Below are 22,730 nucleotides of genomic sequence, written 5' to 3'. Positions count from 1 at the left end.
TGTGAGGACTGACTAAAAAGTCCTCACTTGTCAAAAACGTCCTCACTACGTATGGTATAAAAATCATAGTGGTCCTGACAAAAATAGCCATACAAACACACACACATCCAGATGGCAGTAATGAGTAAAAAGTGTGTAACGAACTGAAATGAAAATACACACAAACATTTTTTTATGCATTTGTGAGGACCTCTCTGAAACATACATTTAATAAGCAGAATATGTTTTTTTCATAAGCGTCTTTCAAAACTCTCAAGGTCCAATTACAGTCATAAGATAAGTTTTCCCCCTCTTGAAGCTCACTTTAAGAGGGGGAAAAACCTCACTTGTCAAAAATCTCCTCACTATGTATGGTATAAAAATCATAGTGGTCCTCACAAAAACAGCTATACAAACGCGCACGCACACACAAACGCACGCAGGCACACGCGCACACGCGCACACACACACACACACACACACACACACACACACACACACACACACACACACACACACACACACACACACACACACACACACACACACACACACACACACACACACACACACACACACGGCAGTAATGAGTAAAGTGTATCAAAGTGAAATGAAAATACACACAAAATGTTTTTGATGCATTTGTGAGGACCTCTCTGAAAATAATAATAGTAATACATTACTAATACATTTATTTCATAAGCGCCTTTCAAAACTCTCAAGGACCATTTACAGTCACAAGATCCGTTTTTCTGCGGGTAAGCAGCTTTGAGAGATGCATATGTAGTACGTCTAGAAGTCTTTAGAATGAAAACCTTGTGAGGACCGACATAAAAGTCCTCACTTGTCAAATACAGTAAAGTCTCGTTATATCGATATTGGTTATATCGATAGTACCGCTTATTACGATACTATTTCTATGAACGCAAGGAGAAAATTACATGCGCGCAGGGTTGGATATATCGATAGTCCCGGTTATATCGATATTTTTGCGGACTCCCGAGAATATCGATATAACGAGACTTTACTGTATGTCCTCACTATTTATGGTATAAAAATCATCGTGGTCCTCACAAGAACTGCTATACAAACACACGTGTACACACACAGCCCAATGAAGAGGATACGCCTGACCAGCTTTCGAAGCATATTGATGTTCAAACGTCAAAAACAAGACACAAACAGTAGAAACACAATTGTTTTTTATGTTAGGAAAATGAAGTATAAAGATTGGATTCTGAATTTGAAATTCATTGGAGGGAGAAAAACAATACACAAGAAAATAGATCAATGTTTTTCTGAGTCTTGTTCAACGTAATCGCAGCAATGACTGAATTGGTCACTTGACCAAAGAACCGGCGGGCTGTGAGGTCCATAGGCTGATGGTTCTGATGATGAGCCATTCTTTTTGACTTGCTGTCACCACGATGCGCACGCAGTCCACATCGAAACCAATCTTCCGATCCACGTCTTGGACTTCAACCCTGCCACCTTTGAACTCCCCCAGAGTGATATAAGAGGCGCACTGACCGTCCCTTTTCCCCTCCGAGCGCCTTTGACCCACTTCCACGGCACCGTGATGGAGGATGTCGCTCCGTCGGTCCTCTGAACCAGTGGCGATCTTGATCCTGTTGATCTTAGCTGACTTGTTGAAGACCACAACGAAGAAGTCACCGGTTGATGGAGGCTTACCCCAGAAGTACTCGTCCACGGCGCTGTAGGCCTTGGTGGCATCGTAGCTCTCAAAGACATCAATGTTAGTGTAGAGCCGCGCCGGAGGGTTATCGGGAATGTCCACCGCGTCCTCCTCGAAGTCGTCGTCCTTCAGTTTGTTCTCGGCGCCCCTGTAGGACGAGTAGTATCCCATGTGTTGGAAGAGCGACGGCTTGAAGCGGATCGCGTCCTTCTGGGCCAGCAGGCCGCGAAAGTGGATGAGGAGCCAATCGCACGGCATTTCTTGGTAGAACATGAGCAGGAAGTGCGCCAGGCGCGGCAGATCCCGCGCGTGGTACAGTTTCCCGATGTAGCCAAGCTTGGAGAACTCCAGCATGACCCAGTAGGATCCATCGCGGGAGGCGATGACCTTCTTCAGCGCCGTCAGGAAGTTGCGAGCGCAGCGCACGTCGTCCTCTAGCATCATGTAGAAGTCGGAGAGGTTGGTGCAGAAGTTGAGCAGGAAGGCGTAGTCCACGTTCTGCTTGGAACGGAAGCGCACCCGGTCCTCGGGGTCGTTGTAGTTCCTTTTCAGGCCGTCTAGGGACGGGTAGTACTCCTCGGGAGCTTGGATCACCAGCAGTCGCCCTGCGATGATGTGGTGCGAGAATTTGCGGCTGATTTCCTGCAGCAGATTTTCGCACCACAGGGAGTCAAAGTCAGCCAGGTGGACTACCACTACGATCTCCTTCAGCTCCTCGTAGCTGGACTGGTCAAAGATGGACTTGATGGTCTCCAGGAGGTAGTTCCCGCGCTTTCTTTTCACCGATGACAGCCCGATGGTCAGATACTCTGACGACGACAAAGAACAAGATACAGTGATATCTCGGTTTACGAACCCATTGGCTTACAAACTTTTAGGTGTACGAACGTTAAATTTATGAAAATTTTACCTTGGCATACAAACTATTTTTCGGGATACACACGGAGCTGCCACAATGAGTCATGTGTCATTGTGTCAATGTGTGACATTTATTATACATAAAATAAGGTATATTTTGTGTAGTACCTGGGAACATATTATTCTCATTTTAATGGTTTCCTATGGGAAAGTAATTTTTGGGATACACACTTTTCGCCTTACACACTCTGTCTGGGAACCAATTAAGTTCGTAAGCCAAGGTATTACTGTACGCTAATTTTGTTTTGAGGGTGAAGATGTCTGAGGTCAATTCAGGTCATCTGATGATAACGCAAGACGTAATATGTCCTAGTGACATCGTTCTCATGCGAATTACCCACTTTTGCGCGGCACAGGGAATCCCGCCAGGTAGCGGTACGTCACGTTAATGGCCCCGGAGAAGTTGGAAAGGTCCCGGAAGGTGTGGATGTATCGCTCCGAGTTAGTGGGATGCATCAACGTGTCACCCAGCTGCCGCTTTTCTGCCTCCTGTTTGGAAAAGACGAAGATTGACAAACACTTTCGTGCACGATAAAATGTCCACTGTTCCTAAAAGTATTAAAAATAAAAATTTACACATGATACAGATTTCCAGATGGACAAATTCTCACAAGAAAAGGAATACAATACATATTGATTTATATTGCGCTTTAACAACAGCAGTATAAACAAACAAAACGGTAAACATAAAGTAAAATAATAAACACAAAACATTCATTCGTTCATTTATCATTAGTCGTGTGAGTTTGTGTTATTTCCAGGTCGACTTGTGACTTTGAAAGGCGCTTAGAAATAAAAATGTATTATTCATTCATTCATTCATTCATTCATTCATTCATTCATCATTAGTCAATGGGTCAATGGGTTTGTGTGACTTCCAGGTTGACTAGAGTTTTGAAAGGCGCTCAGGAATAAAAAGCAGTTAGTTCGTTCTTTCAATTAGTTCATTCATTCATTCATTCATTCATTCATTAATGGGTCAATGGGTTTGTGTGACTTCCAGGTTGACTTGAGAGTTTTGAAAGGCGCTCAGGAATAAAATGTAGTTAGTTCGTTCTTTCAATTAGTTCATTCATTCATTCATTCATTCATTCATTAATGGGTCAATGGGTTTGTGTGACTTCCAGGTTTACTTGAGAGGTTTGAAAGGCGCTCAGGAATAAAATGTAGTTAGTTCATTCTTTCAATTCGTTCATTCATTCATTCATTCATTCGTTTGGTCATTCATAATTAGTGGGGTAAGTTTGTGTTACTTCTAGGTTGACTTGAGAGTTTTGAAAGGCGCTTAGAAATTAAAAGGGATTATTATTATTATCATCATTCATTCATTCATTCATTCATTCATTCATTCATTCATCATTAGTCAATGGGTTTGTGTGACTTCCAGGTTGACTTGATAGTTTTGAAAGGCGCTCAGGAATAAAATGTAGTTATTAGTTCGTTTGTTCAATTGTTCGTTCGATGGTTCATTGGATTGTTTGTTCGACTGTTCGTTCGATCGTTCATTCATTCATTAGTGGTGTAAGTTTGTGTTACTTCCAGGTTTACTTGAGAGTTTTGAAAGGTGCTTAGAAATAAAATGTATCATTCATTCATTCATTCATTCATTCATTCAGTCATCCATTCATTCATCCCTTTTCCAGACTGATGTATCCTCATTAGGGTCGCGCGGGGGGGGGGGGGGGGTGCTGGCACCAATCCCAGCTGTCTTCGGGCACTAGGCGGGGGACACCCTGAACTGGTTGCCAGAAAAACAACCAACTGACCTCTCACTCATGCCGAGGGATAATTTTTGAGTGTTCAATCAGCCTGCCATGCATGTTTTTGGAATATGGGAGGAAATTGGAGTACCTGAAGAAAACCCACGAGGGGCCGGGGACAACTTGCAAACTCCACACAGGGAGGCCGAACCGGGTCTTGAACACACGACCTCTGCCTGCCCTCATTCATTCATTTATGTATTTATGCATTTGTTTATTTGTATTTTTGTATCTGAGCAAAAGAGGTCCACTCACCAACACATATCCGTCCATGTCCATGTAAAGGTTGAAGAGCAGCAGGAAGGCGACCAGGAAGCCCAGCAGAGGCAGCGTGGATCTCTTCCTCAGGCAACGCATCGTATCCGTCGGCTTCTACGTCAGCCTCAGCATACCGTCGCTCACTAGCGGGATCAAAAATGTAAATAAATATAAATAAATAAACAAATAAATAAATACATGAATAAATATTTTTTCGGCCCTCAGTCTCCTCTTGAAAAAACTAAATATAGAAAATATTAATTATTTCAAAAATTCACCAATTTTTAACTCATTTGCTGCCATTCCCGAATTTGTTCCGGTTTTGGTTTTTCTTCCGGGGGCTGCTGATAAAGCGCTGGTCAGCCCTCTGGCAATGTTCTTTTCTCTTCCACCAGGGGGCAACATTTGCCTTTTGTCAATGTTAGCGCTTTGTGACAGCTTCAGCTGTTGTTAAAAAGCTACAGTAAAGTCTCGTTATATGGATATTGGTTATATCGATAGTACTGCTTATTACGATACTATTTCTATGAACGCAAGGAGAAAATTTACATGCCGCAGGATCGGATATATCGATAGTCCGGTTATATCGATATTTTTTACGACTCCCTAGAATATCGATATAACGAGACTTTACTGTATATACATAAATTATGGATGTATTGTATTTTGTACATCCAACCCCATTTCAAGCTCAGATAACTCCAGACTCATAAAACGTGGGAACATTTTTTTCTGATAAAATAAGACCGCCTAAGGTTTCTTACGCTGCATTGAATGTTTACGTAGTCCTAAAACTCAATATTCTGTGGGTCCTGGAATTTGAGTGACAATGACAAAAACCCTGGCACTGTAGTGGACACGTTTTTGCACATCGTGTGGCAGTGAATGAGTTAATTCTATTTCTGTTTATTTTCAGTGAATGAGTTTCAAGGATTTGGGATCTCAATTGTATTTTTTTGAAGTTATAATTTTCTTTAACAGTTTATGAAAGAATTTTCATAAGACAAGAGGGACAAAAAGCATTTTAAAAAAGTGTGTACAGTGGGGAATTTGTTTTTCTTGTTTATTTTCTCTGTTCAACAGAAACTTCATCCAATCTTGTTCTCGCTCACAAGACATTGATATGCAAATGAAATCACGTCCGCGTGTGAATAAAAGCTCCCGTGTGTTGACTCGACTTGATGACACATCTCTGCCATCTTGTTTGTTTTGCGTCGGCGCTCGTCTCTTCCTCCACTCGATCATTTTACAATTTTTTTGGATGACAACAATGGCGGCTGGCTCTGAATGCCAATCATCTTTTTCACGGTTTACAGATGAAAAAAAGGGAGCTTCGGTCAAGGTGCCCTTCGGAGAAACGTTTAATCCTCGGTTCCTCCCCACTCCCCACCGAGTTCTTTGGGCAGGCTCATCAAGATGGATGACACACTTGTTGTTCACGCGATTCATGCAAGGTGATTGATGGTTTGGCTTTGGTTTGGCTTTGGTTTGACTTTGCGGGCTGTCGCTTCACTGCGGGAAGGCATCAATTACGTATTTAGCCTCGACGACAACGGGGATGGATGGACGCAACGTTGTAGACAGGCCCTTTCGTCAATGTACCGGAAATGCTCAGCGTTGCCGAAAATACCGTTGTGAGATATTATAAGACGGTAGTTAAACTGGGCAGAACAAATACCGTATTTTCCACCCAAAAGCCTGTACAGTGATATATCAGCTTACGAACTTAAAGGACAAAGGACACCATTTTTTGTTTCCTAACCGACACCAGAAAAACTTTTTATAGCATCTAAAATACCTAAAACACGCAGGCTGATATTTTTAGTCAGATGCAAAACATCAATAAAAATGAGTTAAAGTGTCCAAAAACTACTTCAAAAACGACCTCGGAGATGCCGAGTTTCAGAAGGTCCCGCCCCTTGTTCGTGACGTAACGACAGGACGTCTTGCCTTGCTCTAGAATCAAAACAATGGCTTCAGATTCGGAGAAGATGCTTTCTTGTTACTCATCCAGTTATGAATATGAATCAAATAGTTCTGAAGAGGAAAGCATAAATGTTTGCAATCGATTAAGAAGTCCTTCCGTGTCATTTTGAGGCATCTGGACTCCAATGTAGTGTCCCAGAAAATGCACAAAATGGCCACAAGCTCCGTTGGAAATGGCCTGATTTGTCTGCTGGGAATTTGTGTCAACTAGTAGTCTTGGTGCAACACACAACGATTCACCATCGCGTTATTTATGTGTTTTTCATTCTAATTTCGCCATCAACACGGATCAACACGAAGTTTTCAGACCAAACAAAGTACCCAAAATGCATTGTGTGTCGCTTTCTCAGTCAGGGGCGTTCCAGACGTGACGTCACGTCTGGCATCGTCATCAACTCGAAAACAAGACTTCCTGAATATTCAGCGCGAGTCTTAAAACATAAAATATAGCTATATGCTGTGAAATCTTTGTAAAATACGCTCAGTAGAAGTCATTTGAAGTAATTTTACAAATTATGGACACAACTTGTCCGAAGGCGTCAGTTGTCCTTTGAGCAAGGCATCAGATATCTCCCCTGGAAGATAATCAGCCATTTTATAACAACCCCCTCCGCCCGGCCTTTTTTTTAACCTAGATCTGCACTGATGTATTTTATTTTGAAAAGGGTGAGGGGATGTACATTTTGATTCTCAGCAATTCATCAAAATTCCGCTTGACTTTGCATTTTTGAATGATGAATGCTGATCTGCTGCTCCTCACACCATCATCGGTCAGATGATTCGATAAACTGGCATCATCTAAATAATTAAAAACATGTCGACAAAGATTAAAAAAGAAAAAAATGGACTCTTAACTCATTCACTGCCATTCACGAATTTGTTGGGGAATTGAAAATATCCCAAATTTGTTTTTTTTTTTTTTCTTGTTTGGGTGCCGATTAAGTGCTGTCCAGACATCTGGCAATGTTTCTCCCTTCCAAAAGGGGGAAGCATTTCTCTTTTTTTCATGTTAGCGCATTGTTCCAGCTTCAGCTGTTTTTAACGCGTTATCTAAACCAATATTTATGTATTGCATTGTATTTTGGACAGCTGCCCTCATTTCAAGCTCATTTAACTCCAGACTCATATAACTTAGGAATTAACTTTTTCTTTCTGATGAAAGAAGAGAGTCTATGGTTTCTTATGTTGCATTGAATGTTTATGTTGTCCTAAAACTCAAAATTCTGAGGGTTCTGGAATTCGAGTGACAATGACAAAAACCCCGGCACTGGAGTGGACACATTTTTGCACATCATCTGGCAGTGAATGAGTTAATTATATAAATTCATGGGCCAGAATATAGAATTAAATTGGTCATGCATTTTCTACCGCTGTTCTCTCATGCAATTTTTAGAAAGAAATCTATGATGTTCAATCATTTTTTAATTACATTCAACATCAATATGCTGCATTTAAAATGCAAACGTGTGAGCGCTGACAAAGCATCTCCAAGCAGTGTCTGTGTGTGTGTGTGTGTGTGTGTGTGTGTGTGTGTGTGTGTGTGTGTGTGTGTGCGCAATCATCAACGAGTAAACAGCTGGTCGTTGGCCCTCCGACTCAGAGACTTTTAAAGCAACTGCTGGCTTGAACGTGTTTACTTATTCATCAAAAGGTGGCGGAGGAGTAGAGGGAGCATGCAGTTAGTTTCTCCCCTTCCAGCAATTACTCTGGTCCCGTTGATCCAAGAGGCAAGGGTGTGTCTTTAAAAATGCATGTTACGCCATTCTACGCTTGGGCTGTGCTGGCCAAACAGTGGAAACAAATGCTTCCGTAGTGAATTTGTATCAAAATATAACCAACTTATTCATGTTTCCGGTGCCATTTTTTGTATCATTGAGTCGCTAACTGAGTAAGTGAGCGAATAAGTAACAAAAGAGTCATCTCATTCGTCAAAATAAATATCCCCACTCAACCAAATGCTATCACTTGTTTTTCAAAAATCGAGCTAGCTAGTTAGCTAGCTAACTGACGAAAGGTAGCTTCCTTTCCTCTCAACCTCATTTTGATTCAATTCCGCAAATCAAGAAAAAAATAAGATAACCTTTATTGTTCTCACAATGGAACAATTCCCAATTCACACCAGCAAAGTTATGTAAAGAGAAAACGAAAAACAAGTCGAAGAAAAAAATATCGGAGCAGTTCTAAAGGCAGCCACTCTTGCGACGCCATTTTGAAGCCAAACAAACAAACAAAAAAACAACAACAAATGAACTAGTTAAGTAACTAACAAACTATCAGCAGATTATTTTGCTGTTAGTCGGGGCTAACAATTCTGTTAGCAAGTAGACACATTAGTTAAACAACAAATCATCTCATTAGTCAAAATAAATATCCCCACTCAACCAAATGCTATCGTTTGTTTTGCGATAATCAAGCTAGCTAGCTAGCTAACTGAAGAACAGTAGCTTCCTCTCCTCTCAACCTCATTTTGATTCAATACCGTTAAGATAAAATAACTTTTATTGGTTTCACAATGGAGAAATCCTAATTCACACCAGCAAAGTTACGAAAGGAAGAGGAAACAAAAGAAGTAGAAGATGAAAATATTGGAGCTGTTCTAAAGGCAGCCACTCCCGCGGCGCCATCTTGAAGCCGAACGAAAAAACAAACGAACTAAATAAGTAACTAACAAAGTACCAGCAGATTATTTTTTATGAATAAAAAAATAAATGTATCATCTTGCTATGCATCTGTAACTTATTTTATCTAAAAACCAACAGAAAAATGTAACATTTTCCAGTTTGCTACAACCCGCCAACTCCCTTTTTTGAATCCAATTCAGCGTGTCGCGTGGAAAAAATGAAAACCATGTTATCTGCATGCACTCATGGAAGTAACCGCTGTATTCGGATAAATAATTCATGAGGAGACGGAGGAGGATCTTCTTTGCCTGGCAGGGAGACCATCATAAAGATATTAAATTTCAGGAGAGCCGCTTAATGGTCCATCCCCGCGACTGTATATGACATCACCTGGGACATGCCAATCATCTTTGAGTGCAGCGAGGTGGTTTGATGCCAAAGTAACATTCGCCGTTGAAGACAGATGACAACGTATGTGAATTGAAAGCATGAAGGGGTACAACAAGGAAATATGAGATATGACAAGTAGCGGGGAGAAGGAGAAAAAGGAAGTGTGATTGCTACTTTGGGAGCTTTGCATGGGGAAAAGTGAGAATAAGATGATGGTCTCCATGGCGACAAGGCCGGTAATGGGAGAGCTCTCCGTCTAGCGCAACAGTTGGAAGATGACACCTTCTGCTTCACACCAACTAAGCATTTATGATATGTTTTCGAAGTAACAAGGTTCTTCGGAGTGAAGGAAAAATAGATTGACATTTTTTCTTCAAGGGTGGATGGAGCAAGGGGGCGCTTCAATAAACAAACAAACAAATAAATAAAATGGATAGATTAATTTTGAGAAGGCAACTTTGAGATATGAACTCAACTCCGTAGGAACATCAGTTTTTACAATACAATACATCCTAATTTATATAGCGCTTTCAGAACAGCTGTAACAAAGCGCTTCACATAATAGTCAAAACAAAGCAAAATAATAAACACAACAGGAACATCAAAACATTGTGCTATCTTAACAACTTTCCCCATGTACTCTATGATGTTTGAGTACAAGACAAACACTTAATTACATGAAGCAGTTCTAGATGGAAAAAGGAGAGTATCAAAGCGTCCTTTTCACCAGTGGATCACAGACATCATGGTGGAATGTGCACGTCTGCTACAAGCTAATTCTGGATTGGATTGGCCTTTTTGAAAGCAAACACGAAGCTGTAGCATCCATTGACAAAATGAGATTGTCTCACATCTCGTTTCCCACATAAATCCGCTTCAATTCCAAGCCGCGATCGTTCCACATACGCATCGCCGTTCTGCGCTGACGCTCCGTTTGGCACACAGCAAATAAGTCTTCAAAAACGAGGCATCAAGGTTTCTTAATGCAACTTCCAGCTAAAGCTTAGTGTCAAACTACACATCAAAGAAAGAGAATTACACATCTATTTGAAACAACCGAACTGTAATTGACTAATTCTCCCCTGCTGGCTTCACACCCCTAAATAAATACGTAAAAGTGATATAAAACCACCTTGGGACAGTTGGGATTAACAATCCTATTAACCACAGATATATGGGGCCAGAGTTACCAGCACAACTTTAGTTCACTGACGAAGCTCTTCGGATGAGGAACGAAACGTCCGACACCTTCAAAGGAGTACAGATGACGGCTTTTTATCAATGGACCACTACTGTACGACTGAGAGCCGACACAGACAAAATCACAGATAATTTAACACTAACGGTGGAGCATCACATGCAGACATATAATGTTTTTTACAACATTTCTATAAATTGACATTGAGAAAATGTTTTGACGTTTAACTCCACCCTCATGGCTTTAAAGGACATCAGATAAAGGACATTTTCCTGACATCAGAAAAATGTTTTATAGCATCTAAAATACCCAAAACACGCAGGCTGATATTTTTAGTGAAATGCAAACCACCAATAAAAATGACTTAAACTGTCCCAAAACTACTTCAAAATGTCCTCGGTGATGGCGAGTTTCAGAAGGTCCCGCCCCTTGTTCGTGACGTAACGACAGGACGTCTTGCCTTGCTCTAGAATCAAAACAATGGCTTCAGATTCGGATAAGATGCTTTCTTATTACTCATCCAGTTATGAATATGATTCAAATAGTTCTGAAGAGGAAAGCATAAATGTTTGCAATCGATTAAAGAAGTCCTTCCGTATCATTTTGAGGCGTCTGGACTCCAATGTAGCGTCCCAGAAAATGCACAAGATGGTGCACAAGCTCCGTTGGAAATGGGCTGATTTGTCTGCTGGGAATTTGTGTCAACTAGTATCAAATAGTAGTCTTGGTGCAACACAACTATTCACCATCGCGTTATTTATGTGTTTTCCTTCTAATTTTGCCATCAACACGGGTCAACACGATGTTTTCAGACTAAACAAAGTACCCAAAATCCATTGTGTGTCGCTTTCTCGGTCAGGGGCGTTTCTTCCGTGACGTCACGTCAGGCATCGTCACCAACTCGAAAACAAGACTTCAGCGATTCTTAAAATGTAAAATATAGCCATATGTGGTGGAATCTTTGTAAAATACGCTCAGTAGAAGTCATTTGAAGTGATTTTACAAATTATGGACACAACTTGTCCAAAGGCGTCGGTTGTCCTTTAAAGTCAAGATGGTTTTTGCTTCAATGTGCGTAAACAGTTCAATCGGGATCGATTTATAGATGAAATCTATACAAACACCCATCCACTGAAAAAGAAAAGAAAAAAAATCAGGAGGGTTATAAAGTTTGTAGTTGAAATAGAATTGGATTCTTCAAGCAGAATATTAAAATTAATAACAAGTGCCTTTGATCTTGCTGATGCACACAGATTACCAAAGCCAAAAAACGAGGACGGGATTTAAAAATGCATAACAAAGCCAAACATGACCTCACACCAACAACATGACTTAAAAAATTAAATGTATTATAAACATACGTCGACGACCTCACGCGCAAGGAATGCTTCTATTTTCAGATGAACATTTTTGACAAAAATCATGTCTGAGGGGATTTGCCAGGAGGGGGGAGGGTGAGATTAAAGCTGCCAAATGCGAATCAAAAGCGGCTTTTTGCTGCTTCTTTTTTCCCCATTGCGCGTTATAAGAAGATTACAACACGACATGCAACTGATGGGATAAATGCTCATCTCACACGCGCAAGCACGTCCGCACGCTCAGACACCATCTTTTGGAGAAAAAAAAAAAACTGCCATGTGTGTATATATTGTGATGATATATATATATATATATATATATATATATATATACACACACACACACACACACACACACACACACACACACACACACACACACACACACACACACAAGTTGTGTCCATAATTTGTAAAATCGCTTCAAATGACTTCTACTGAGCGTATTTTACAAAGATCCCACTGCATAATAGCTATATTTTACGTTTTAAGACTCGCGCTGAATATTCCGGAAGTCTTGTTTTCGAGTTGGTGAGGATGCCTGACGTGACGTCACGGAAGAAACGCCCCTGACCGAGAAAGCGACACACAATGGATTTTGGGTACTTTGTTTAGTCTGAAAACATCGTGTTGACCCGTGTTGATGGTGAAATTAGAAGGAAAACACATAAATAATGCGATGGTGAATAGTTGTGTTGCACCAAGACTACTATTTGATACTAGTTTGACACAAATTCCCAGCAGACAAATCAGCCCATTTCCAACGGAGCTTGTGCGCCATCTTGTGCATTTTCTGGGACGCTACATTGGAGTCCAGACGCCTCAAAATGATATGGAAGGACTTCTTTAATCGATTGCAAACATTTATGCTTTCCTCTTCAGAACTATTTGAATCATATTCATAACTGGATGAGTCACAAGAAAGGATCTTTTTCCGAATCTGAACTCTTTGAAGCCATTGTTTTGATTCTGGAGCAAGGCAGTTTGTGAAGGAGTATTGTGGCGAGACGTCACGAACAAGGTTGTCTCTGGGAATCTGCCCAGTTTCGAGCTCATTATGTGGCAGTTTTGGGACACTTTGATCATTTTTATTGGTGTTCTGCATTTGACTAAAAATATCAGCCTGCGTGTTTTGGGTATTTTAGATGCTATAAAACGGTTTTCTGATGTCAGTTAGGAAAAAAAATGGTGTCGGTTGTCCTTTAAACATACATTCCATACAAAATATAGCACTGAAGCAACTTACGAACAAATTCACCTTATGAACAAATTCACCATATCTCGTTCGTAAATTGAGGAGTGTCTGTATTTCATTTTTCAGCAGTTAGATTAAGGACCGGTAGCATTTTGTCATGGCCTCAAACTGCCACTTTTCAATGCATTGAATCACCTTCTACTTTCATCGAACGGAAAAAAATATATGAAATAATCATAAAAAAAGAGTGCTACTATATTGAGTTCATGCACCGTCTGACAGAAAAATCCCAATGTGTATTTTTGTCTCCTGCGAGGTTACGATGAGCAAAAGCTTATCAGCTCCACCTGCCAGCACCTTCTTCTTTTCATCAAGTAATGTATCCCTCTACCGTTCTTTCATTCTCCCGCCTCCGTCACGTATTACCGCTTTTCACCGGCGCGGCCAAGTTAATGAAGCCTGTCGGGACGCCCGCTGGCCTTCCGCCCGCACCTTTTTCCGCACAATTAAACAAAGTTAAGTACCATTTGCTGGGAAATAGATTGGACTTCTGGCCGTGTAAAGCTACAAGGCTACTTTTTCATAGTATTTCAACAAATGCTATTATTTTTTTTTTGGACTCATTCACTGCCATTCACGAATGTATTCGGGAATTGAAAATATGACGTATAGTGCCATTCATGAATTTGTTCGGGTTTTGTTTTATTTTTCACGCTTGGGTGCCGATAAAGCGCTGGCCATGGCCTCTGGCAATGCTTTTCCCTTCCACAAGGGGTCAGAATTTCCCGTTTTTTTCTATATCAGCGCTTTGTTCCAGCTTGAGCTGTTGTTAAAGCGCTATAAAGTGACATTGAGAGTTTTGAAAGGCGCTTATAAATGAAATGTATTATTATTATTATTATTATTATTATTATTGCATTGTATTTTGGACAGCCACCCCCATTTCAAGCTCATATAACTCCAGACCCATATAATTTAGGAATTAACTCTTTTTTTTCTGAAGAAAGAAGAGCGTCTAAGGTATCGTGTACTGCATTGAATGTTTATGTAGTCCTAAAAGTCAACATTCCGTGGGTCGTGGAATTCAAAGACAACAACCCTGGCACTGGAGTGAACACTTTTGCATGTCTGGCAGTGAATGAGTTAATTGGAAAAAAAAATTAGCAAATATTGTGGTGTTTTGGTGAACTGGAATGTCTAATGCTGTCAGGCTTTGCAATTCCCAATGATCACATGTGGGGGAAAAAAAAACAAAAAAACTGGACACTTGTAAATATGGGTTGATGCAATACAGCTACATATATCAATATGCCTTTCTTGATAATAATAATAATGCATTTGATACTTGCACTATGTACAGTTTTTTTAACGGTTTTGCACATTTACATTTGCACAGTATACAGTTGACATTTTTATTTTGTTATGCTTAGAATATCTTGTTTTCTATCCTTTCAACCCCCCACCCCATCCCCTTTCAAATTGCTGCTGTGGACTGCAAATTTCCCCATTGTGGGACGAATAAAGGTTTTCTGATTCTGATTCTGAAATGAATGAAACTTTAAAGTCAAGTTACCACTGTAGTAAAATGAAAAAAATGCCATTTCCATAGCCAAAAGGTAAGTAAAGCTGCATTTTGTTGGATGATTGGTGTTAGCTAATAGCGTTAGCTTCTGCTAAGCAGCACTTATACTTGATTGCTGAGAGAAGTTGCTTGTCACTCACTCCCAGCCAGTGTGCCGTGTGTGTGCGCGATGGAGGAAAATTATCTCTGCAGCCATCCATTTTCTATACCGCTTATTTTGTTCAGTTCAAGGACGCGGGTGAGTTGGAGTCTTTTAGAAAGGGCTATAGGCAACTTGGAATGGTTGCTATGAAGAAACAAACAACCATTCCGTGACACAATGTCACACACACTCAAGGGGGGGGGGGGTTATCAAACCACAGTGATACCTCAGTTTATGAACTTAATTGGTTCCCAGAAAGTGTGTGTCAGGTGAAAAGTTTTTCTTCCAAATATTTATTTCCCATAAGAAACCATTAAAATGAGAATAATCCGTTCCCAGGTCCCCATAAAACATAATTTTCTAATTTTCTAAGCCTTAAAACTACACAAAATATACCTTATTTTATGTATAATAAATGTGATATTGGATTGTAATTAAAGAAACAAACTGTACTGTATAATAAAGTCATTTTAATTAGCTTTATGATAGTCGTTGATGTAGTTGCCTCTTGATGATATCCGAGTGAAGTTGCCGTGCTTTCTCGGCGATAATACCCTCACTCACACTGTCCCGTGCTAGCTGCTTTCCGTTAATCCAAATGAACAGAAGTTTTTCAACCTCTTCTATTGCCTGAGACCGTTGCTGCCGAGAAAACACAGAAAAACCCTTTGCCACACGTAGCAATTTAGCGTACTGGTACTGAGACGCTATGTCCCATAAATGCACACCTCGTTCGTGTTCTTTGATGATCTCCTTCTTCTACTCGACCGGAATTTTCTTTTGTGTCCTCTTTGTTTTAACAATAACCTGTGGTGGGGTCTTTTTCGGTTCCATAATAGCAAAAGTACTCCACTTGATAGCAAACCACGGCTGCACTCAAAAGGGGTGTGGAAAACTGGTCTGCCAGCCACCGTGGCGCTGTGTGGTTTGGTTCATCCGCCGAAAACTAGTTCGTTTGCCAAGATTATATTCTCGTGAATTTAATGTTTGTGAGCTAAAGCGTTCGTAAACCGAGGGATTATTGTACTTTTTTTGTATTTACATTATATTTATAAGCGCCTACCAAAACTCTCAAGGACACTTTAGAGTCACAGAATAATACTTTTCTCTGCGGGTGAACAGCGGCAGCCATCTTCGATCGGTTCAGGAATTATTACGACCTATTTTGGAATTATTACGATCTATTTTTGTTCGACTATAGTGGCTAGTTGAACGAAGAAACGCTCTTAAGCTCGATGGAAGAATAAAATTGTGCGCATGTGGATATGGAGTACGTTTGTGAAGTTTGAATGAATTTTATGTTGTCCATTCCTCAGCGTTTTCCCATTTCTGACATTCAATGGAGACGCCGTCACCGTTTCAGAGCAGAGACAACGGCTTGAGTTGAATTCGTATTTTATGTCCGATATTTTTCCCCCCGATCATCCAAACGTGACAGATTCTGTTTTAGTGTACCGTGGGAAAATGACAAGACATTTATTGTTGCTCGACGGCCTCTCGAATGTTCAAGAAAAGGAGAAAAGGCAACTTACACTGAAACTAATGTCAAAGTTGAGCTAACTGTTAGCTGGTCAAATAGGAACCAGCGCCTGATATAAGGGCACAAACACAAATACAAACAAACAAACAAACACACACACAAAATCGGCAATAACTCACTGCAATCTCCCACAGCGTGCCTTTCAGCGTCGGTAAAAGCCGAGTAATGATGCTTGGCTGTCAATCAAGATGCAGATGATGAGGATGCTCCCGCGCGGTCCTGATGGTGCAGCGGCATGTCAGCTCTCACCCACGAACAGGAGGCGCACACCAAAGTGCGATTAATCTTTTCCTCTCGGCCGATGTGGAGGCTAAAGAAGTGAGCGCAAGTCAGATGGAAGTTGGCGGATGGAAAAAAAAGGGGGTGGTCTCACCTGGAACGATGTCCGTGACTCGTGACGGGCAAGAGGGGAAAGTGAAGCTCTCTCCTCTGTGGCTGCGCGACATCGGCGTTATCTGCTCGACCAAATCATCTTCCTCGCTCTCATCGTCCTCGGCTTTCCTCTCTCTCTCTGTCTCTCTCTCTCTCTGTCCGTCTCTTTCTCTCTCTGTCCGTCTTTCTCTCTATCTCTCTCCCATCTCTCTGTCTGTCTCCCACTGCCCATCTCTCTGTCTCTCTCTCCGTCTCCCTCTCTCTCTGTTTGTCTGTCTCTATCGACCTCTCCATTTCTCTCTCTCCTTACATCCCTCCAACCCCCCCTCTCTCTCCCTCCTTCCCTCTCTCTGTCTCTCTCTATACATGTCTCCCTCTCTCTGTCTCTCTCCCTCTCTAACCTTACATCCCTCCCTCCAACCCCCCCTCTCTCCCTCCTTCCCTCTCTCCTTTGCTCCCTCCTTCCCCCTCTTTCTATCTCTCGTCCCCCCCTACCTACAACCCCCCTCCTCCCTCTCTTTATCTCCCTATCCTCCCTCTCTGTCCTCCCTCCCTTCCTCACACCCTCTACCTCCGCCCCCTCTCGGAATCTCCCTCTCTGTATCTTTCCCTCTTCCGCTTACCCTCCTTCCCTCTCTATCTCACCCCCCCCCCCCCTCGCTCGACCTTTCCCACTCGCTCTCTTTCTTCCCACCTCAAGGTGTCACAAACAGTGTGTCTGCACCAAATGCCTCATTGGCTCATCTCGTGCTGTTTATGAGTGTGTGTGTGTGTGTGTGTGTGTGTGTGTGTTGCATCACACAGCAGCTGTGCATCCACAATGATGGTGCATGACACCTCCCTTCTTGCCCCTCAATTTGCCCCCCCCCCCCCATAAAAAAATCCCATGACTGTAAAGTGTCCTTGAGAGTTTTGAAAAGCACTTAGAGATTAAATGTATAATTATTATTATTTATTATTATTATTATCAACAGGCCTTCAAATCAGAAATGATCAGTTAATTTTTTAAAACTTTTTTATCCATCTTGTCCAAAACCAAAAAAGGGAGCAGGACAGTAACTAAGGAGAGAGAATTGGATTTTTGTGCGTCCCCCATGAAGTCTTATTTTAAAACAAGGGTGAGCAAAACTGTTGACCTAAAGGGCACAGTTAATTTTAATTCATTCGCTGCCATTCCCGAATTTATTTGCCTTTGTACAGCCGCCCCCATTTCAAGCTCAGATAACTCCAGATACATCTAACTTAGGAATGAACTTTTTTTCTGATGAAAGAAGATAGGCTAAGGTTTCTAACACTGTATCCAGTGTTTATTTAGTCTTAAAATTTGATATTTTGAAGGTCCTGCTATTTGAGTGAAAATGAAAAAAAAAACCCTGGCACTGGAGTTGACACATTTTTACACATCGTCTGGCGGTGAATGAGTTAATTCAAGACTTTTACAACCCTTTTTTAAAAACGAGACGAACAAAGTTGCAGCTTGGACTGACGCCACACAAAACCTTGTCAATTGGAAGCACACCGGCTTGAAAAATACCAAGCGTGGCTCACCATCGGAGCCCAAGTTAAATCCTTTAAATCCTCATTCACACCAGCTTTGAGGCCGATAAGCGGAAACTGCACTGCCGCAACGCCTCGCAGAGCTTTGAAGAAAAACAAGGCAAAAATGAGCCGTTTGTTTGTTTGATGTCGAAGATGACAATTCAGGCAAAACTGACAGTAAAATACTCATTTCTTTTACTTCATTTTTTTCAAATACTGTAATATGATACTGGTCACTCGATACAATGAACAGGTATTTATTTTCTAGAAGTGAAAATTCTGTGTCTGTTTGACTCAGCTACCAAAATGCATTTTCATGAAGCCAGTGCATATAATCCGTATCAGAAAATTGAAATAGCACGTCACTTCCCAAAAACAACCATTAAAAAAAACAACACAACAAATCCCTTCCGTGTCGACATTGAATCGTTCACATGTCAAATTATCTTTCCCCATTGAATTTAATGCAAATCCCATTAATCCATTCCGGCCTTCGCAAATAAAGTTTGTTTTCTCCATAACACTGTGTTTTAAAGAGAAACATAAATGTGACTTAATTATCTAGAATGTAAACAATTCAACAGTGTATGCATCACAACGATTGTAATTCATTTTGATCACGCAGCTCCTACTGGTGCATGTGATGTTATTTTGGTAAATACAGACACTCTCCAACTTACGAACGAGATACGTTCCGAAGGGTCGTTCATAATGTGAATTCATTCGTAAGTTGCTTCAGTGCTATATTTTGTATGAATGCATGTTTAGGGCTTATATAAGTATGTTTAGGGCTTATATAAGTAACCTGTATTGGTTTGTACTGAAAAATAAACATTTGATAAAACATATCCTCTATAAAGATACACACATGTACAGCTGGAGAGAATACTACATGTTACTACATGTTAGAAAGGATGAAATCAACCTTGATTCCCTGATGCGGAGCTCCTTTGCGAATACGAAAATCTCACCATTTATGGTTTCTGAAACTTAAAATGTATGAGATGGCTACTTAGCTAGCTAGTAGCTAGCTATGTGGCTATCTATCTGGCTATCTAGCTCGCTATCTAGATGGATATCTGGCTATCTAGCTGGCTATCGATTAGCTATCTAGATACCCATTGATTAGCTATCTAGCTACCTATCGATTAAGTATCTAGCTAGCTATCAATTAGCTATCCAGCTAGCTATCGATTAGCTATCCAACTAGCTATCAATTAGCTATCTAACTAGCTATTTATGAGCTATCCATTAACTTTTTAGCTTGCTATTAGAGAGCTATTAGCTAGCTAGCTAGCTTCCTATCCATTTGAGTTATTCCGGGTTGAGTGAACGTTGGCGCGTGTGGCTGCTGCTGCTCACCCGCAGAAAGACTTATCCTGTGACTGTAAAGTGACTTTGACAGTTTTGAAAGGCGCTTATAAATGAATTGTATTATTATTATTATTATTATTATTATATTACTGTTCGTAATTCGAATGTTCGTAAGTGGGGGACCATCTGTAACAAATAATAATTGACAGAAATTAAGCAAAAGGTTAGGAAAGAAGACATGCAAAACAAACATTGAATTAAAAAAGAGCTGATAAAGACTTCCTTTGGCAACTTTTTTTTAAATATACGCTATTTAAATACACATATTTGCGTTCCATTCTCTTATTATCCGTGGCTAAATCTCAAGCATGCTTGAATTGAGCAGAAGATGAATAAATCTGAGCAGTGTTCGATGGAGTCAGGATCTGTGTGAAATAGGCTTCATAAAAGATCGTTGGCAGGTATGCAGCGCTCGTTTCCAAATAAATGTCATATTTGTCCGAGCTCCTTCCGTTATTCTTGAATCAATGTGCCAAAATGGAAAAGTGGGAAGCCCGTGGAAAGAAAATGTATCGGGTCCACATCGGGTGCTTGAGTTCTCCAAGATTATACAGCTTTTAAATCAATAAAAATTCTAGTTTTTCAAGACTGTGAGGCAACCGAATCTGGTTGTCATCCATGCTCGGTACTTCCAAGACTTAAGTTTCCGGGGCCTCAAAATTTCCCAGGTTAAAACTCCATATACAAATCAAAAAAAGGAAAAGACAGAATTCGACCTTCACCTCAGATTCCAGGGCTTCCAAGCGAGGGGCTTACTTGATGCCCGAGTCCGCATCGGCCCGCATGCTGAAGGGCTCCAGGCGCTCGCTCTCCGGCAACATGTTGTTGAGGCGCTCCATCAGCGGCACCGTCTGGTCGATGCCCATCTGGATGCGGCGCAGGATCATAGACATTTCGTTGACCTTCTGGATTTGCTCCGCGTACTTGGCGTAGCGCTTCTGGCGCTCCTGCATGATGCCGAACAGGGTTTCCACCGAAAGGTCCATCTGGAGCATAACCGCAATATAGAACAAGCGGAGATATGCGAGCACGTTAAAGCAAGACACTGCAACTGGGAAATATTGCGCCGCGGCATTTTTATGTGGAAATGAAAGAATGAAGAAGTGTGAGGTACGTGTCAAAGTTCAGTCTGTCAGTGGGTGTCAATGACATGCTGAGTTCTGCTATGCAATTCCCTGAGCAAGAAATAAAAAAGGGGCCATTTGGCCTACTTGTGTCTGAAAAGGGGGCCACATTCTAAAATTGATGCGGCCCAATTTCATAAGACCGTCGAAGCATACAAAACTGGAATAAACCAAAATACATTCATTGGAGCATGATATTACTAAATTGCCAATAAAATACATTATTTGAGTAAATAGCGCAAGTTACATTTTATTTCAGAGAAGTGTGGTAAAAATAAAAGTATCATTGATTGAGCAATATTATGAAGCAAGGACATGACTTTGTGCTATTGTGGACATTTCAGACATTACATGTTGCCGTGTATATCCAGTTTAGGAATTTGGAGTTTGTAGTGCAACCCACCTCTTTGATGCGCTTGACTAATGCGTTCTGGTCGAAGGAGACTGCCTCAGCGCACTGGTGCAGGTGGTCCTGGTAGCGGGTGCATAGCTGGAGGACCTGCACGGAATCCAGTCTCTCCAGACACACGCTGCTGGGGGACGTCTGACCGCTCAACACCCCTGTCGACGAAACATGAAATGTGTCAAAATAACAGAAATAAAGTTCAACTTGTGTCATAAATTGCCGTAAGGATGACGCTGCTCTTCCAGCATGGAGCTGGCACCATGGAGCTGCTCTAATTGCTGTTGGTGAAAATGATCATCTTGTGTTTTGTGAACTTGAGTATTGCAACAGGTCAATAAGTCTGAATCTTCAAAAGACATACAGCAATTAAAGATGTACTATACCTTTCAATAGGGGCTGGAAAGTCGGGATCTCTTGGAGTTTGATGACATCAGGGTCACTGTGAATGTTCCTCATGGACTGTGTTCCCTGAGTCACCACCACAATGTCATCCATCCTTGCTCTCTGCTTGGCAGGAGACGGAACCGCTGCAAAAGCAAGTGTTGCATTTATCAAACATCAATACGCACAAAGTTATTGCAGTGTCAAGTGTAATTCTCAAATCTCCCTTCTGTATTTACCGAATTAAAGTCATACCAAAATGAACACATTCAAATAAAAACCGAAATGACGAGACAAACATCATCTTACGATTAAGGAGCGTGGAAAAAGCAAAAACATACACACCCGTGGAATTGTAGTCTGAGTGTTTGTGCTCCGTATCTCCGCTCTGCTCAGCGCCCATGCTGCAAAACAACCAGCTAACGCTATCGGCCAATCAGGCTAACTTAGCTAATGTTCAACAGACGGACCACCAACGAGTGATTTACCAAAACCGCGGCACCCCTCAACTACGACATAAATATCGTCGCTTGACTGACAAGTACCGAAGACAATAAAAGTCAAACTAGCTCTGTTTGCTAATAATTACCAACGAAGGAAGGCAGTTACGTTCTGATATACCCGACATTAGCTGTTAATATATACAAACTTGCGTACATTCCGGTTGCGTGTACGTTCTTGTTTCGGTAACAAATTCGTTTATTGGCTTTTTCGCGTCACATTCGAAGGTGGAAGCCATTTAAAGCTGTAAGACTCTACTTCCGTAAATATTGGTCACGTGGTGGATGGCGTAAGAGCGGAAAATTGACTACATGTAAAAAAAATGTGTTTAAACAAATTATTTATTGACCGTGAAAGAACAGAAACATAATAATTAACATTAGGTACGAACTGCACAACGTTAGAAAGAT

General features: G+C 41.1%; 2 protein-coding genes across 3 annotated transcripts; both read right to left on the bottom strand.

Moving 5' to 3' along the window:
* Positions 1-1,164: 1,164 nt before the first annotated feature.
* Positions 1,165-17,338, bottom strand: mgat4c (mgat4 family member C). 2 transcript variants are annotated; one of them, XM_088995960.1, is made up of 6 exons: positions 16,997-17,338; positions 16,873-16,933; positions 16,743-16,799; positions 4,609-4,754; positions 2,935-3,082; positions 1,165-2,484 (listed from the first exon to the last, which is right to left on the bottom strand). In XM_088995960.1, exons 4-6 carry the CDS (start codon positions 4,708-4,710, stop codon positions 1,319-1,321), a joined length of 1,416 nt encoding a protein of 471 aa, XP_088852086.1. In that variant the 5' UTR covers positions 4,711-4,754; positions 16,743-16,799; positions 16,873-16,933; positions 16,997-17,338; the 3' UTR covers positions 1,165-1,318. The 2 variants fall into 2 exon arrangements, with proteins under 2 accessions (XP_088852086.1, XP_088852085.1); XM_088995959.1 differs by having other exon boundaries at positions 16,743-16,933.
* Positions 17,339-18,706: 1,368 nt separating this feature from the next.
* borcs5 (BLOC-1 related complex subunit 5) lies at positions 18,707-22,564 on the bottom strand. Its single transcript, XM_088997218.1, has 5 exons — positions 22,477-22,564; positions 22,165-22,223; positions 21,822-21,965; positions 21,436-21,593; positions 18,707-20,894 (listed from the first exon to the last, which is right to left on the bottom strand). Exons 2-5 carry the CDS (start codon positions 22,220-22,222, stop codon positions 20,661-20,663), a joined length of 594 nt encoding a protein of 197 aa, XP_088853344.1. The 5' UTR covers position 22,223; positions 22,477-22,564; the 3' UTR covers positions 18,707-20,660.
* Positions 22,565-22,730: the final 166 nt, after the last annotated feature.

The sequence above is a fragment of the Hippocampus bargibanti genome, linkage group LG05 (genome assembly GCF_051943395.1).
Source record: "Hippocampus bargibanti isolate YZ-2025 linkage group LG05, ASM5194339v1, whole genome shotgun sequence".
Classification (NCBI taxonomy): Eukaryota; Metazoa; Chordata; class Actinopteri; order Syngnathiformes; family Syngnathidae; genus Hippocampus; species Hippocampus bargibanti.
Note: the sequence above shows the minus strand (reverse complement) of the source record. Positions and strands in the feature narration are given on the sequence as shown.